Source organism: Aphis gossypii, chromosome 3, assembly GCF_020184175.1.
Source record: "Aphis gossypii isolate Hap1 chromosome 3, ASM2018417v2, whole genome shotgun sequence".
NCBI lineage: Eukaryota > Metazoa > Arthropoda > Insecta > Hemiptera > Aphididae > Aphis > Aphis gossypii.
Window position 1 is genome coordinate 26,883,922 of NC_065532.1, and position 17,715 is coordinate 26,901,636.

At 28.4% G+C, this 17,715-nt stretch overlaps 1 protein-coding gene and 1 long non-coding RNA gene across 3 annotated transcripts in view; both read right to left on the reverse strand.

Annotated features, from left to right (window-relative positions):
• Positions 1 to 4,607, reverse strand: part of LOC114125171 (uncharacterized) — a 33,318-nt gene extending 28,711 nt beyond the window's left edge. The window contains exon 1 of the long non-coding RNA XR_007604947.1: positions 3,785 to 4,607. This is a non-coding gene — a long non-coding RNA (uncharacterized LOC114125171). The remainder of the gene's footprint in view (positions 1 to 3,784) is intronic.
• A 2,103-nt stretch (positions 4,608 to 6,710) lies between these two features.
• LOC114124983 (procathepsin L) lies at positions 6,711 to 13,357 on the reverse strand. 2 transcript variants are annotated; one of them, XM_027988460.2, is made up of 6 exons: positions 13,076 to 13,357; positions 10,235 to 10,340; positions 10,006 to 10,158; positions 9,744 to 9,947; positions 7,451 to 7,642; positions 6,711 to 7,388 (listed from the first exon to the last, which is right to left on the reverse strand). In XM_027988460.2, exons 2-6 carry the CDS (start codon positions 10,334 to 10,336, stop codon positions 7,014 to 7,016), a joined length of 1,026 nt encoding a protein of 341 aa, XP_027844261.2. In that variant the 5' UTR covers positions 10,337 to 10,340; positions 13,076 to 13,357; the 3' UTR covers positions 6,711 to 7,013. The 2 variants fall into 2 exon arrangements, with proteins under 2 accessions (XP_027844261.2, XP_027844253.2); XM_027988452.2 differs by lacking the exon at positions 13,076 to 13,357 and adding an exon at positions 11,499 to 11,719.
• Positions 13,358 to 17,715: the final 4,358 nt, after the last annotated feature.

The window sequence follows — 17,715 nt, forward strand, 5'->3', positions numbered from 1 at the left end:
ACAATATTATGATAAAAATCTTGGCTGGTAATACGCACTAATACCTACTTGGCTGCGGCCTGCGTCATTTGCAATCCCGATTAATAAGTCACCAGGTCGTGTTTACGATGTACAGGCGCCGTTTTGGGCGCGTCGAGTTTATAAATTACCTACGTTTTTATTGCAATAATAAAGTGCGAGGAGATCGGCTGGATTGGAGCAGAAAAGGTATATTTACGGGCCCAGGCTTACAATAATCGACCGATAACGTGCGGGTGGTGTGCGAACCTTCATTTGTCACGAAATTGTTTATGTTTATATAGCATATGCCAATCGCATATTATTAATAAATGCACTTTTTAAACTGTAAAACACAACTGTGAAATATTATTATTATCCAGTGTGGCTCAAATTCTAGAGTTAGAATTTGGAAGCTGAAATTAAAGAACTAATTCGAGATTATTAAGTCCTGTAATGATTTGAAATTTACTTAATCATCATAAATATTTTCCCAAAGCCCGTCTAAATGTTTTGTAAGTAAACACAATATTAAAGCTCGAATCTCTTGAAATAGTTAAACCTACTTGCCCCACACCAGTCACACCATATGGTATATATACTTTAAACGACGATACATTATTATAAATCGTATGGTAATTTGTAAAAAAAAAAAACACAATAACATAATATCAACTTGTGACGAATCGGAAGCACATTGACATAATTATACTACACAATCCTTTATATTAAGCCTAACCCCTACCTACGTCTAATTACAACTTTTGAAAGACCAATATTTTAAATTTTTATTTTAACAGTAATTTTATTTAGTTTTATTTTAACTAAAATGCACTAATATTATACCTACTATTATAATATAAACGTGCAACAATAACATAAAAATTTGAGACCCAACTCCTAATAAGTAGAGGGAGGGGTGTAATATATCATTAAGTAAATACGTTCTACTAAATATCAGGAAAATTAAAATAGTGAGCGAGTGGTACCGATCTGCTGTATATTAGATATTGAATGGCTCACTGTAATGAATCTATTAAATAATATGAATTCAATTATACCTATGACCTATATCATTGTATACGAAAAACGATTCTGAGCGGTGAGTCTGTCAGTGTATACTCTATACATATTATAATAGGTATATTATATTATTTTTATTAAATATTGAGTCAATAACACTTTATCGTAGAACAGAGTGAATAAGTTAATAGTTTAGTTATTATTTTTAAATTAATCTATCCATTTTTTTTTTCATTGCGTATAGTAATATTCATAACATGCATAAAAGTTTTAAGTCTCGACGAATAATGTTTTTAAACTATAACAAAATAACTAATATTGTTATTTATCGTTTAAATTAGTAATTTATGAACCATTTATAACTTATAAGAAACAATTTATTAAATTTTCAAACTTAATATAAGTTTAAAAATTGAACAATTTCTAAATTGTGTTACCAAATACTTCTTGTAATAAGTATATTTTCGTGATTTTGACAAATTTTGTAAAAAAAATTGAACTTCAGATGAATATAAAAAATCGTGCCTACCTATGTATTTTTAAAATTTACTACAAATATTAAAATAACTTATGTTGAACCTTGTAATACATTTTTTTAAATTTCTTACTTTAAGTCTATAAATAGCTCAAAAAGAGTAAAAATTATACTATGTGGAGTAAATACTAAAAATAAACATTTGGTGAAAATGTGGAACTTTCAAATATCTAAGTTAGTTGTACTCTTGTAAATAAAAAAAATCGTTTGATGAAAAATAGTTTTTTACGGGTGAATATGCAATGTCGTAAAAATTTAAACTTCAAATAGTAATAAAAATTAATAGGACTTTCAGATAAGCATCGTATTTTTGTTATAGATAGAAAAGCTAATGAAAAACCTTGAATTAAATGTTCAAATCCTAAATATACCTACTCAAAATAAATTTTTTTATGAATTTCTAACTAGATTCAATTCTCTACCAGAAATAACCACCAAAGTTGAAAATTAAAAGACTTTTACTGCCGTATAAAGGATAATGACAAACATCAAAAACAAATAATTTTAAAATCAATACAATCATCACTCCGCTCGAAATCTAAAATATTAAATAATATTATATAGTATTGTTTGATAAATAAATTATAATATTTTATAAATAAATTTTAATAATCTATATATTTATTAATTAATCATAATTGTATCATTTTTTATTATTACTATATTATAATAAAGGTAATTAATTTTGCTCTAACACAATTCTTTTTGAATTTTATATCTCGTATTTTGTATTTACTCATTAATAGAGGATATTGCCATCGTAATATCGTACCCGCATGTACTCTCTCCGTCTTACTAACATACACCATTTAAAATTTGAATTCAGTAGAATCCATTTAATGCTGTTTGCTTTAAAAGTAGAAAAATTTTGCTTTTATTATTCAAAGGTACAAATATTATCTATGGCATTGCGTAAGCTTTATTGAAAACTAAGTTATATAGCTGCATAAAATATTAAAACTTTAAAATTCTCACAGCTCACTATAAAATTATATAATAGCAATAAAAGCCTACGCGGTGCCCTAAATAAAATTCTTACCTCAAGTTCGGTGACAGGTCAATTTACTGTAATATTTAAAACAACAGCATAAAATAGATATTCTACTGAACGCAAATTTGTCATGATATTATACATAAACAAGGCGGACAACACACGCGAATAGACGTCCTTATCTTAAAATCGAATGCATTAACCTCCCGAGGGGCTGAGGTCCAACACGTATTTAAATTTTCTAGTAATGTAGTAATGTAGCCCAATATCTATTTCAATGAACTTGTATAAACACATATTTACCCTCCAAAATTATCACTAGTTACCTAGGTTACCTATATTGACAAAAGTATAATATAAACAAAATTGGCGGCCTTTTGTGGAGATAAGAGAAAATGTCCACTGTAATGGATAACGGGTTTGTAAAAATACAAAAATTAAAACTAAAATTAAGTTGGAACGCTTAAGCAATTTTAATAATTGTCCATCATAATGGACATTAGACCTCAAGAGGTTTTTAATAGACGTAGGTATAATATTAGATTACAATATTATATTATATATAATATATTCAGAGCCGGTCTTAGGCAAGAGCCAACCTGCCCCTTGCCTCGCGCGTTTGTATTGAATTTTGGGCCTTAGACTTACGAAAAAAAAGGTCTTTACTATAGGCCTAATCTAAAAAAAATTTCCCCAGGCCTCGCTTCACCCTAAGGCCGGCCTTAAATATATTATTATTATCATCATCTCGTATTTACTCCGTTGAAATTGAATTATTTCATATTGGCGTAGTATTATAACAATATATTATAGTATTATATTATTTGTTTACCTACCCATTTACCATCAAACCTAGATAAATGAAATGTATGTTTTTTGGTAGTATTTCACCCATGCCCGTCTGACTGGTTGCCTACCAGCAGTACGCACGGCACATCGTATTTTTGTTCGTGTAAGAACTCACATACCTACCTACCTATTATAATTTAACCACTTACCAAGGTCATACATAGGGGATTAGGGGGGGTTAAGTAAGAATGTTCGTGTTATATTATGTGGTTAGGTATGTTCTACACTAAATCACCTATACAGTATATTAAAAAAATGTTAGCTTAAAACCCCTCCGAAAATTAATTTCCAGTTACGGCCTTGCCACTTACCCGCAACTTTAAGTTTCGTGTTGGAACTTACCAAGCCCCATCGAAATAGTCAACGACGTTACGGGATTAGGTACTCACCGCGTGTAAGGGCGCAATCGCCGCTCGTCCGTCAGTCCGCGGGTCGCGAAACGCGTAGCGCAGAACGGGCCATAAACGTGGCGACGAGAAAACGGTGCGCCGCCTGCAGCAAACCGTCCGCGGAAGTAGCCGCCGACACGGCCACCGGTGTCTGTTCCGCATCCCTGCCCATCTCGTGACGGTACACCGTCCGGCCGATGCGCTGCAGGTACAGGTTGCACGTGTCGTACACCAGCCGACGGGCGGCGGGCAGCACGTCCGGTCGGTCCACGAACTCCCGGCAAGATCCGGCCACGTTCCGGCGCAGCGCGTCGTAGTAACTGTAGTCGTACGGGCCCGCGCAGTCCACGCACCGGCCGAAGTGCAGCAGACACCGCATATAGTTGTCCGGCCGCATGCGGACCGTCTGCTCGGTGCAAGACTCGGGTGTGTGCACGTGACGGGCGCCGGAAGCGGCTGCTGCGGCAGACGTCCAACACAACAACGCCAATAACAACGGCGGCGACGAGCGAAATGGCGTCATCCGTATGATACAAGACGTGTACGATAATATTATAATGTTATGATATCAATACAGTTTGTCTGCTGTCGGGCGGTACCGCGACGACGAAAACCGTTACCGAGAACTGGCGCGTTCGGGCGGAGACATATGCAAAATCGCGACCAAGTCGTATCTCTTCTATAAGGCCGCGACAATTTTTTCGGCGAACGGCGATATTCTTCTGCACGACGAATCCCGGGAAAACGCAGAGAAAAAAAAGAACAACCTTAAAAAAAAAAAAAACAATCACGAAAATATACCAAAGTATACACGTTTAAACGCTATTACCTATACGTTCTGTTGTCATGGAATAATCGGTTTTCAAAATACTAATCATCCGATGTTACCTGTTAATTGTTAGTTTTGTGGAACGTTTCTAAGAAAATTAATGTTTACTCTTATACCTACTCTACGGTCTACCGTCTATGATATATTCTGCGGTATAATAAACCATAACTTATGTGTATGGTTATTGGTTAACTATTCTTCAAAACCTATTTATATTTACCGACTTATTTGGATTTAAAAATGTTCATTTCTAAATTCTAAAAAAGTCATGAGTCAAAAATGTAAATACCGCTGTGGTGAACAGCACAGGTGTCGAGTGAGGATCAATGTAATGGATGTGTTAAATTTGAATTTAATGATATATCAATATCATAGTAAACGAAAAACAAATAACGATTCTAATTGGAGACAGTCCGACAGTTTATATCACTATTAGATTTTTTCATATTATTATTAAAATAAATAATAGTGTACTTTACTATTTGCAGTATGGAAGGTTGATTTAATTTTGCCGAAAACAGTTAACTTAAAAATATCATTGTTTTATGATGATGTCCTTGTTAACAGCCGACAAATGACAATTATAATATCGATACTCTGTATAGGATAACTATAATATAAGTATACAATTTTTCAAAAATATGTTTTCATATAATTATTATCAAATCGAGAAAGCTGGGTCTTCTTTACAATTCTGCCAAAAACTTAAGTGTCCAAAGTTATAAAAATTACGTTATTTTTATACACCTACTTAACTATTAATAGTATTTAATAAACAAATAAATTTCCCCAAAAAAAAATAACATGTACCTACCTACAATATTATTTTAAACAAACATGAGACAAATAACATAATATTATATCCAAACATCTTTGACAAAACTGATAAATATAAACAATAATTTATAATTTTAAAATCAGTGATAAATGATAACACTTAGACACGGTCTTAAAAGATCTTCTAAGACCATGCACTTTTAGTTTATTCTTCATCATTTTCAAATGAGTGTAATAATAAAATATTATGTATTATCATAGACATCAATGACTTACAAACTAGCAAATTATAAAAGAAATATCAAGCAAATTTTTACCATTAATTATATTGACCTACTAAAGGTAAAAACATTTCTTTGTTCAATAGTTGATTTTTAACAATATTTTAATATTTAAGTGAGTTATAAGTGATTATAAATATTATTCCAATATGCATACTCATCTTAATTCAAATATCATTAAAATCCAACATGAAAGCACAAATTTTAAGTTTTATAATAATATAATAATTCACTTTAGTATAGAAAAAACTGATATGAACTGCTGTATGTAAATTTTGGTATGCTGTATAAATGTAAAATAGTAACCCAAGTACCCAACATAAGGGCAGATCTTAGGAAACTGCATCCTGGGAAAAGAAAATTAATGTGCTATCTCTAGTTCAAGTTAAGAACAGCTATGGTTTTACTCAGGATATCTTTTAATTATTTCTATACATTAATGTAAATAATAATACTCAATTAAAAAAAAAAAAAAAACTATTATAATATCTGAACTCTAAAGGCGCCCAGCTAATCCACCACAAAGGCTAGCCCTGCATGCATACATTTATTGAACAGTTTTCATAAAATAAAAATATGATCATTTGTGGAAATCAATGTATTTTACCACAATTGGCTGAACAATTTTTTCAATCACAAACTATATCAATGTTTTATTCTTTACTCAATATATATTGACACAAAAGAAATAATTTTAATATTCATACAATGCACAATAAATTTGTTTTAATCTAAACTTAAATGTTACTAATAATATCTAGTCTTTGACATTTTAAATTAACCATAAATGACACAATATCATTAAGTAAATCAGTTATTGTTTTATACTAATTTAATTAATGTAAATATTAAATTAAAATTATTTGAATTAATTTTAAAAACTTATATTAATTTAAGAATTTTATAAAACACTATTAATTAGGAAATATCACTTATTTAAGTTTATTTTTTTTTTTTAGGAGAATACGAAACAATAGTTATTTTTTTGATTTATCTTGCTGTTAACCTGGCATGTTTTCCCAAATATAAATTACAAAAATGTACTTACATAATATATTTCATGGCATTAATACGTCATACAACAATGTCTTAAATCATTTTTTTTGAGTAATTTTAAAACATAGATATGACCGATAAATTGAGAGAGAAATCAAAATTAACATCATAATATTGTTTGATTTAAAAAAAAAAACTTAAAATACAAAGATGTCTTATTAAAATTTGTTTAGAAAATCAATACATTCTTATAAATAATTAAGTGTATCATTAAAATGCTATAATAAAAATATTGAGATATTTAAAAAAAAATTGTTTACAATTAATAATTTTAAATTGGAAACATTTAAACTAAAGGATAACTAGCACTAGATGCAACACCACAGTTATTTTTCTTGTTACGTGCCATCATTATATAACCTTGATCTCCCCAAGTCTTGCCCCATGAATTCTTAACAATCCAATAATCTCCTCCTTTGTGGTCAGTTCCGTAACCAACAGCAAGCACACCATGGTCCAGTTCTGTGGAACTACAACGAGGATTGTAAAACACACCCTTTTTATAGAATTGGAATTTCTCAGATGAAGCATCAATGGCAATAGACACTGGTCCTACAGTAGCCAAAGCATGCATAAGGGCATCTTCGTCACCTTCAGGTATGTCTACAAAACCTTTGTCAGTAGCCCCAGAGTTCTCTGGATTATAACGGCACTTGTCATCCTAAAAATAATTTCAAATAAATATTATTGATAAATTCTTAAAGAAACTCATAATTATCTTACCTCAGCTTCATATGGATAAGATTTTTCAGTATCAAGTCCCTTGTTAGATTTGATGTACTTAAAAGCAAGATCCATAAGACCACCTTCACAACCATTGTTACCATATTTACGAGAGCAGTCAATTAGGTTTTGCTCACTCAATGATACTAGCACACCGGTTTTACGAAAATGTTGTCCTTCCAATGATCCAGTCTAATTTCATGATAAAATAATAACATAATAACTAATATTAAAAATGTATATTAAATAAAGAGAGAAAATAAAAAATGCATATTGTATAAATATTAATACAAGTGTACACTTGGACTTAATAAAATAACATCATACAAATAATACTCATATTGTTCACACACATCAATATATTATTATGAATTTAAAATATGTCTCAGAATCATCAATTGTCTACACGTGATCTATATTTGTTAAAATTAAATTGTGATGTAAATAAATATTTCACCAAAGGCTGAAAAATAATTCTCTACACATTTTAAATAAGTATAATAAGAGGATTAAAAAAGCCTTGTAAAACAATAAAAAGTAAAAAAATTCATAATATTGTAACAAAAAAATTGTTAGCAACAAATATTGTAATAAAAATATTTACTCAATATATAATATAAGTAATATATTACATTATTAGTACAGTGAAACCTCAAAAAGTCATAATTCAAGTGAATTGTAATTTTTTGGAATTATTAAGATTTTCAACTCGGGCACAAGATTTTCAAGTTACCATGGTTTTAAAAAAAAAATTCTAAAAATACTTTAGTTTTTAAAATGTAAGTAGGTATATATTAAAATTTTTAATTTTATTATTATATACAATGTAAAAAAATGTAATTATATAGTTTATTTTAATATAAAAAAAATATAATACAACATGTGTACCTATAGTTTTGCAACTTTATAATAGAAAATTAATTTTTATTTTACTTTAACTTAAAATTTGAGAGCACATTTGATAGAATTGATAAGAATCAATAGTATTTAAGCCGATTAGACAAGAGTTTATAAAATTATCCATTATTATATATCTATGTATTATATATATTTAAAGAATGTAATATTATATTATTTAATATAAAATGTATATGTGATAAATATAAAGTTGGTTTAATACTTTATTAAATAGCTAGTTGAACAGATGTAGCAATTCTATAAAAATAACTTGACCTTAACAAGTAAATCACATAAATAAATGGGACAAAGAATTTAACACATAATTGTATACCTAATTGAATTTAAGACAAAAGAAAACAATGAAATTGTATTCATAAAAACCTCAATAAAAACATACTCAACTCGATTAATAGCATTATGATATTGAATAATAATAATTTGATATCATTACTGTTAATCATGATTACTATAATGGGTTCTTTCAAGTTTTTTTTTTTAGCTTTATTTTCTTTGACTGAGTTAATTAAACAATAATTGAAATTCCATAATAATTTTTATGATACATAGAAATATTCAGGATAATGTTATATTGCACAAACCAAAAAAACAACATTTAACCACAATTTAAAAATAAAAATAATATAATAAATAACATTGTATAGATAGCAGTAATGACTAAATCAATTGGTTTTAAAAATAATAAGAAAAATGATACTTAATTAGTAATGCGTTTTTTTTTTTTTTTTGATATATTAGTGTTATAAATCCTAATCATATCGTTTAAAATAACAAATAAAATAAATAATTTAATTTTTTGTTTTTAAAAGTTATTAACCACTATAATTGAGACTTTTATTTTTACCCATACCAAAAAAAATTTTAAATACCTATTACTTTGAGTTTAGATTCTAATTTGAATTTTAAAAAGTTTAATTATTCAAGTAGGTACCTACCTATACATTTATAATATAAATAAATTTTGTTTTTATTAAGACTTAGATAGCAAAATTTTTAAGAAATGTTAAATGATTTTTATGATACAAACATTCATAACATTTCATACTGTAATTAATATTATTTTGTACGGATGCATTTCAGAAAAAAAAACCCGAAGAGTATCCACACTGCATACATACATTAATACATGGATAATTAGTCTTGTAGCTACTATATTCAGTCAACATTATAATAATGAGGTATGCGTAGAGTAAGAGGGAGGTAATTATCTTATCTTATCGAATAAGCAACAATTTTGTTTATGATATCATGGTAACATTCTCAGGGTCTCGCATGAATTTGTTAATTGACCCCCAGCCATAAGACATAATATTCATATTAAAAAATAAAAGATATACCTACTACTATTAATGAGAAACTTTTGATAAAAACTTACAGCACTGAATGACCAGCACGATCCACATTGTCCTTGATTTTTGACTGGAGTTACATAACCTTTTTTTCTCCAATCAATTGCCTTTGGAACAACAACATTTTCAGATTTCAAGAAAGTTACAGCATCGTCATCAGTGAAATTTTTATCACCACCAGCCAAACTAGGTTTAAATCCATTCATCATTTTCTTATATTCATGTTGCATCTATAATATGTTAAAATTAATAATATTCAAATAAAATATTTAATTTTTCTATACTTACCAAATCACCAAAATGATTCATTTCCAAGGCGTAAGTTTCTTCACCAGTTTCATATAATTTATTGTGTCTAGCAATTTTCAACTTATTATCTAAGTATACTTTTTTACGGAATGCCTCTTCTTTAACATCTTCATATATTTTCTTGAATTGGACCTTAAAATATATCAAATAATTAAAGTAAATAAATATCTCAACTCTTAGAACATAATAATGTTAAGATTATACATACTTTGAATAAACTCCATTCTTCTTCAATAACCTCATTTAAATTTATTGAGCTTACTGAGCTGATGGCAAAGACCACTAATCCCAAGACTATGGCTACCTTCATCTTACTAAAAAAAAAAGAATATTTGATAAGTATTAAACTTAATTCTATAATAATATCAATAGCTCATCAAAATTATTTAATAACAATAAACTAATTTACTATTTACCTAATGATTTTAATGTAATGAAAATTAAGGAAAGTAGTTTGAGAATGATACTAGATAATAACAATTGTCAATTAATGAACAGAACTATTTTAGGTATTTAAAGGTTATCAAAAGTATGTCTACTGATAACCTTTGATATATTATTTAAAATTAATTAAATCAAATGCATTTATTAATTATTTATGCAAATTTAAAAAAAAGTAGACCTACCTATTACTGATATTGTTTTCCAAGTTCTACAATAATACATACTTATATAATACAAGACATTATATAATTTTTTAACATAATGGAACGTATAACAATAAGCAACTAATTTTAAAAATTTAACAGCAGAACAGTTAGATTTAAGTATTAAGTGTCAAGCACAACTAGAGTATACCTATTAAGTGGCTTAAATATTGAAAACTTAAAAACTATTAAAAAAGAAAATTCTAAAACTTGCTTTACTATTAAAATAACAAAAATAACATTACACTTTAATTTGTTTACTTAACCTATTTTACGAGCTTTATAAAAAAAAAACCAAGATACACAAATAATTTTGTTATGAACATAATAATTACTAAGTGGCCATTTTTTTTTCTTAAAAAAACCTTGATCAATGATTTGATCTAATAAGTCTTAAAAACTCAATAATCTTATAGTTTTGAGATGGTTATAATTTCAATGACGGAAATAACAAAATCAATCTTAATCAATTCTAAGAAATTAAAAAAATCATCACACAAATCATTTGACTTCTTAATGAAAAAAATCTAATCAAATTAGACAAGAAACTCCAAGTAGTAAATTATATAAGTATTTATAAATTATAATTCAAATGATTTATTTTTTTTTTTAAGTGCATAATATAGCATATTATAGTTAATTACTATTTAACCAAACAAATATTCAAGAGGCATATTTTCAACTTTAGCAAAATTGTTTAAACTACCGAGATACACGAAAATGCACGAATAAACAAAAAATTGGAAGTAAATCAAAAACATTTTACGAAAACACGGTTGTTAGATCTCATCGTTAAAGTGTAAAAAAACTTCAAAATCGACTTACGTGTTGAACAGTAGACAATAACGCTAACTATTTATGTCTGATGTCTATGAATGCAATACCAAGGATTAGATTATCAGTGACACACACCCCAAACAGAGTGTTTGTAATGTTGAGTGAACGTGATGTACTGCCGTACTGATGAGTAGCATAGACGAAAGAGTACAGAGCTCGATACTCGGTACGTAGCTCACAGACGTGTGTGAACGATTCAACCAACTGCGCAGTATTATTATAAAGATAACAAAGAACAACGTGAACAAAAACGAAGAGAGGGACCGAAGGCCGACCGCTGATGCTCTGGAGGAGGGTGGTGGACGAATGCGATCTAATCCGGCGACGTACGTCAACTAATATTCATCATTTTGTTGACGATCGACGAAAATTAGTGTACAACGGTTGCATTTAGGTACCTACCTATCTATAAATTTTAACATTATGTATAATTATATATAAAATAAATATATTATTTATATTACATAGTGTAATGCGATAACTATTAACTACGCCACTACGGAGTTGATTACTTGGGAACTAGCGTTATACAATAACAAATTAACAAATAATAATTACTATTTATTTATTGAATATTAAAAAATTATTATTTTAGACCAATTATTTGCAAAAACCAAAGTAGTAATCCTAACCTTACCAATGACAATCCGTCGTTATATATTATACGTCGGGGGTATGAATATATGATAGCGTTTTTAAAAAAGTGAATATTATGATTAATATTTTTAACGTCGACATTGATTGTAAATAATATATAATAATTATTCAGTTTGTATCAACAGCTGATATTACAATTTTTACAACCACGACTGGTAGGAATCACTAAAAGTACAGTTAACTTGACAGTTGTTGACAGATTTCTGGGCAGTTATTACTCATCATAATGTACAATAAAATAGTCATTACTCAATATTGAATCATAATATGTATTTTATTCTTTTCGATTCCAATCTATTGTAATCCCATCCTATGCAAGGTTATATTGGTTTTATTAACGCCCTCACATTTCAAAATTATGATTATAATTTGTGATCCAACTATTCTTACTATAAAAAAAAGTATAATAACATCGTACTTTTGTTATACTAGGCAATAGGAAATAATATCAAATAATCCCTAAGTATAACACATATTTTTTAAATTATAGTTTAGAATGGTTCAATGGTATACAGGAAATGGATACGCTTTAGACTTATTCCAAAATCTTAAACGATAGATTAACGCAAATGTTTACACATTATATATGTAGGTACGATGTACCAAAAAGATTTAATGAAATTAATTTTGACCACCGAACACACTATTCGACCAATTTCGTTAACAATAACAAGATGAGGAAGAGGATAAAAACGACGACGGCCGTGAGATGTCATTCGTGAGACTAAAAGAAATATGAAATAATGAGCCAATGACCATAATTAAAACAACGTATCGTAGTTTATAATACAAAAAATAAATAATAACGAATTCAGACTTCGGACTTAGAAGTTTAAAACCGGCGATGCCGATACGACCGGTTGTCGCTATAGTTCCGAGTTCGCTGTTTTGGTAAACATTAAACTTACCTCACAATGGTCGGAGAGTGGCGACGCTGACAGAGAACTGATTAGGCGGAACGAAGAGACCTTTTCTAGGTCGTTTCGACGAGGTACAGCGAGTGAACGAAACGCTTAATGAATCGTAATAGGATTTGTGTTCGTTTTCCGTTGCTACGCGGAAATAGATACGTAAGTATCGAACGTACTACGTAACGTCTACTACCGGCTGAACGTGATTAATGTTACTCACTATTCAATCACTCGGTGATTCAAACAACGTATAATAATATCGTGATCACTGTTTTGAATTCGAACCATTTCGCGGTCCCTATTCTTTCACCAGCCGACATCTGTTCCCCGCGACTCTCCTTCCATCGTCGATTTCAGCTGATCGCGATTGGCGGAGGTCGTCGTCGTTGTTACTTGTTGTTGTTTTTGTTGTGGTTGTTATTGCGCGCGGTTCTCCTTTGTGTTTACGTTTGATCGTCAGCTGCTATGCCAGCAGCTGTTGACGACCCACCGATACTGTTATATTAGAGATTAACACTTTAACACCCTAGACCTTTTGGCTTTTGGCCTACACTATACAAGGGTCTATAAGTACCCTTGGGCGAAGTAATTAATATTAAAAGAAAATTATTTAGCCACAATATTATGTAGGTACCATTGGTTTTTTAGTATATGATTGCTATTTAACGTCTGCACTATGCTATTAGAAAAAATATGGGTAGGTATAAGAGGTTAATTTTATGCTCTGAGCCTGAGCGGAACCATAAATGCATTGGCTTTAGAATGTTGTATGTTACTTTATTACCTATCACTTTTTTTAAACAGAAACATGCTTTAATCTCGATAGGTGATTCATGATTGTGATTTGTACACCGTACACGCGACAATATGGATCAAGTTGGTATTTAGAGAAATCAAAAGTAATATATTTTCAATAAGTATCTTCTTTCAAAATAATTATGAAACACTAAAAGAAATTAGAAGAAAATAGGAATTTTTATCTTTTATGCTTAACCAACTTCGACAAATCTAATTTTATTGTTATTATTATTTTTTTTTTTTTTTTGTATCTATATCAAAAATGAATAACCGTAGTAAATGTAAATAGTATCTAACCGTAAATTGTTTACCCTTAACATAATTTTAAAAATATCTTGAATCTTTTTATGCTGTTTATGGAAATTTGAAATTATTTGCTTTTATTAGTTTTTTTCGTCTCATGTATAATAATCCGTTATTCGAAAAAAATCTTGAAAATTCAGTTCAAAGTTTTAGTAAGTTATTTTTATCACAAATTAAAATATATCGAAAATACTATGTTAATTTAGGTTTTTTTTTACAAAATGTCAGTTTTATCACTGCAGGGCTTCAAAACGTTTTTATAACGTTTAACTTTCCGAAAAACGATTGAAATCGATAACGGATAACATATCGGTAATCGATAAACGATTGAAATCGATAACGGATAACACATCAGTAAACGTTAAACGATTGAAACGGATAACGTAACAAAAAATCAATTAACGATTAAAATTTTAAAGTTGAAACATACCTAATAATATCACTATGTTAGACAACACAGGAAATTACGAAAATATTAATAACTATCTATAGAATATATTAATAGGAGTTAAGTTATTTTTGTAAAACTGTTCCTTGATAGGACCATTATGGCAGATACCTAGTGACTTTAAATACTAATTAAATATAAAAGGAAGTTTATAATAGCAATAAATATGTCAAATAAATAATACGCATTATCAAATTATATATAGGCTTTCTTACAAAAGTAAGAAAATAAAAAGTCTATATTTCTAAATAATGTCTGTGTGACTGTATAAATACTAAATAGTACCTATTATATTTTTGTAACACACTCAACGCTAAGTTTATTTTTATCTTGTTAAAATTAATTTTCTGGCACTTTATTATAAATTTTAATTCATAATCACAAATACTTATCACTTTTGAACTTACAATCTATAATACCATCGTATATGTTTATTTAAATTTAATATTTATGTATAATGTTTATGTAGGTATACATTATTATTCATAAATTATAAATCAGATTATCTAGTAACAAAAAACTGGTTAGCAAGTTATTACTGGAATTATATATCCTTCCCTAATTCCTCAAGAGTCAAGAATTTACAGATGAATGCTAAAATTAAAAAAAAATTGTATATGTTAAACGCTAAAATTGAATAACATTTAAAAATTAAAATTTCAAATTTTTCATAACGTTTAAAATTTTTATAACGTTAAACACTTAATAAATTGCTCTAAACGTTCAAATTCTTTATAACGTTAAACATTAAATTGCTCTAAACGTTTGAATTTCCTATAACGGTAAACGGTATTATTAAGTGTGTATTGATAATTGATACAGAAATACTCATAGATGAAACTTTTGGTCAGGCCATGGATATCATATCATATTATCATACATCATATATCAGTATTAAACTGATTGTAGTTAGTAGACTTTAAAATTTATTTAAATATATTTTAAAAACAAATTTTTATATTATCATTTCTACTTCAGCCAAACCGCCATAAGATTGAATCTTTCACTACTACAGAAATAAAAATTACTTAATTTAATTCTAGGGAAAATATGGCTTATTCGAAATTAGTATAAATCGTAGGCGTTTCAAAATTTTGGAGTATTATTATAGATAGATATACCAATTTATTGTGTTCATTATTATCGCCAATTCTGTTACAAATTTCCTCCAATACATTATTAATTCAGTTAAACCACATAATATATATAATGGGTTAAATAAGTAGCTTATAGTGGGTTCAACATCCACTACGAATAGCCATAATATGTTTCTCTTCTTTATTATCCTTATGTTCATTCTGCAAATCAATTTTCTTTCTTGTTCTCTAACGATCTGAAAACAATGCCTTACTCCATGGTTAATGTAGCTTTTTCGTATTGTAACTTATACATATCAGTATCTCCCCTTTTTTCTAGAATGGTGGATATATGTATTCTATATTTTAGAGCTACATATTTTTTTACCAATAATCTCTACCCTATACGTCTTTATCCTTCACAGCTGAATGCTATATGCCATCATTGTAGTCTTATTAACTCTAATTTTAAATTTTACCTTGAATAATTATTGTTTAATACTCCCCGACTCTGTGTCATGCTTTTAAGCTTCAATTCCTTAAACTCTCATCTATCTCCAGTTGTTCATTGTATTAAGTCACTTATTTTTATCCTTAATCAATTAAAATATATTATTCACTTCTTTTGAATTCCGAGTCATATTGTGATGTACGGTAACAAGGTTGCTGTCTGCTGATAACCTAGCAAAATCCACGTTTAATCTAATCTGACTATATTTTAATCAACTACCCTAGTCTAATCCTATTTATTCTTAAAAAACTTGGTTTAATAACTTAAACTTACAAATACTATAGATTATGTAATTGATCGTTTACGTATGAAACATTGAAACACAATTTATTATAGGTACCTAGTCTATATTGTTAACAGATACTTTTATTTACGTATCTACAACTATAAGAAACCAAATGCACTATGTCTCGATTTCTACATAAATATTCGCATCATTTTGCATATCTTTATCTAGACACGCGGTAGCGTGTCAAGCCAAGTTCTAGCTACAGAACTAGCGAGCAGCACCGTGTGTAATATTACACGAACCATTTGGAGCCACTTTTGACCCCCTCATAACTCAAAAACTATTCCACATAAACATGTCAAATTTGGCTCATATATTGAGACTTACGAGATACATATGTTTTCCAAATTTCATAAACATACCTCAAACCGTTATTTAGATATTAACGTCCCAAAATCGTCATTTTTATGTCTGACTGACTTACCTATAGATCAAAATTCTAACCCAGTTCCAGATGACCTAGAAAGTTCAAATTTGGCATACAGATAGGTAATTAGGTTAATACAAAGGAAAAAATCAGAAACTTGAAGATTTTTAATTTTTTAATTTTTTTAATTTTTAATTTTTTATCAATTGATTTTATTATAATTTTGCAATTAATTATCTATTATGTTTTATTTTTTAATTAATTAATTAATTGCCTCTAATTTAATGTAGTGTTGACTTAAATTGAAAAATTTAATTAAAAAATTTAAAAAAAAATTAAAATTAAATAAATAAAAAAAAAAAAAAAATTAAATTAAATTAATTTTTTTTTTATACTTATGTAGGAAAATACAATAGTTTATTAAAAACCATTTGAAAATTATTTTAACATGATTTAATAGCTATTAATAATTTACTTACAAAAAAGTAATGATATCCCAACAAAACATAAATGTAAAATGATAGCCAAGTTCAATTAAAAAATATGCTTTGGTTGTTGACTTCAACGACAAAAGAAGTGAGATCTAAATGGATGCCAAGTTCAATGGTCAGTCCTGAAATTTATAGATAGGTATCAAACATCAATGATAATTTTACACTTCCTTTTACTATTAGAATTAAGCTTCAGCCATTAGCAGTATTAACTAATGTCTAATACATATATTAAATAAAAAGAATAACATTATTCAATATTTGTGCTTGTGTGTTGTGTTTGTGACTTAGTGTTGATTGGTTTGGATAAATTCTTACAATATTGTGAATATCCCAATCCCAATATCCCATCAA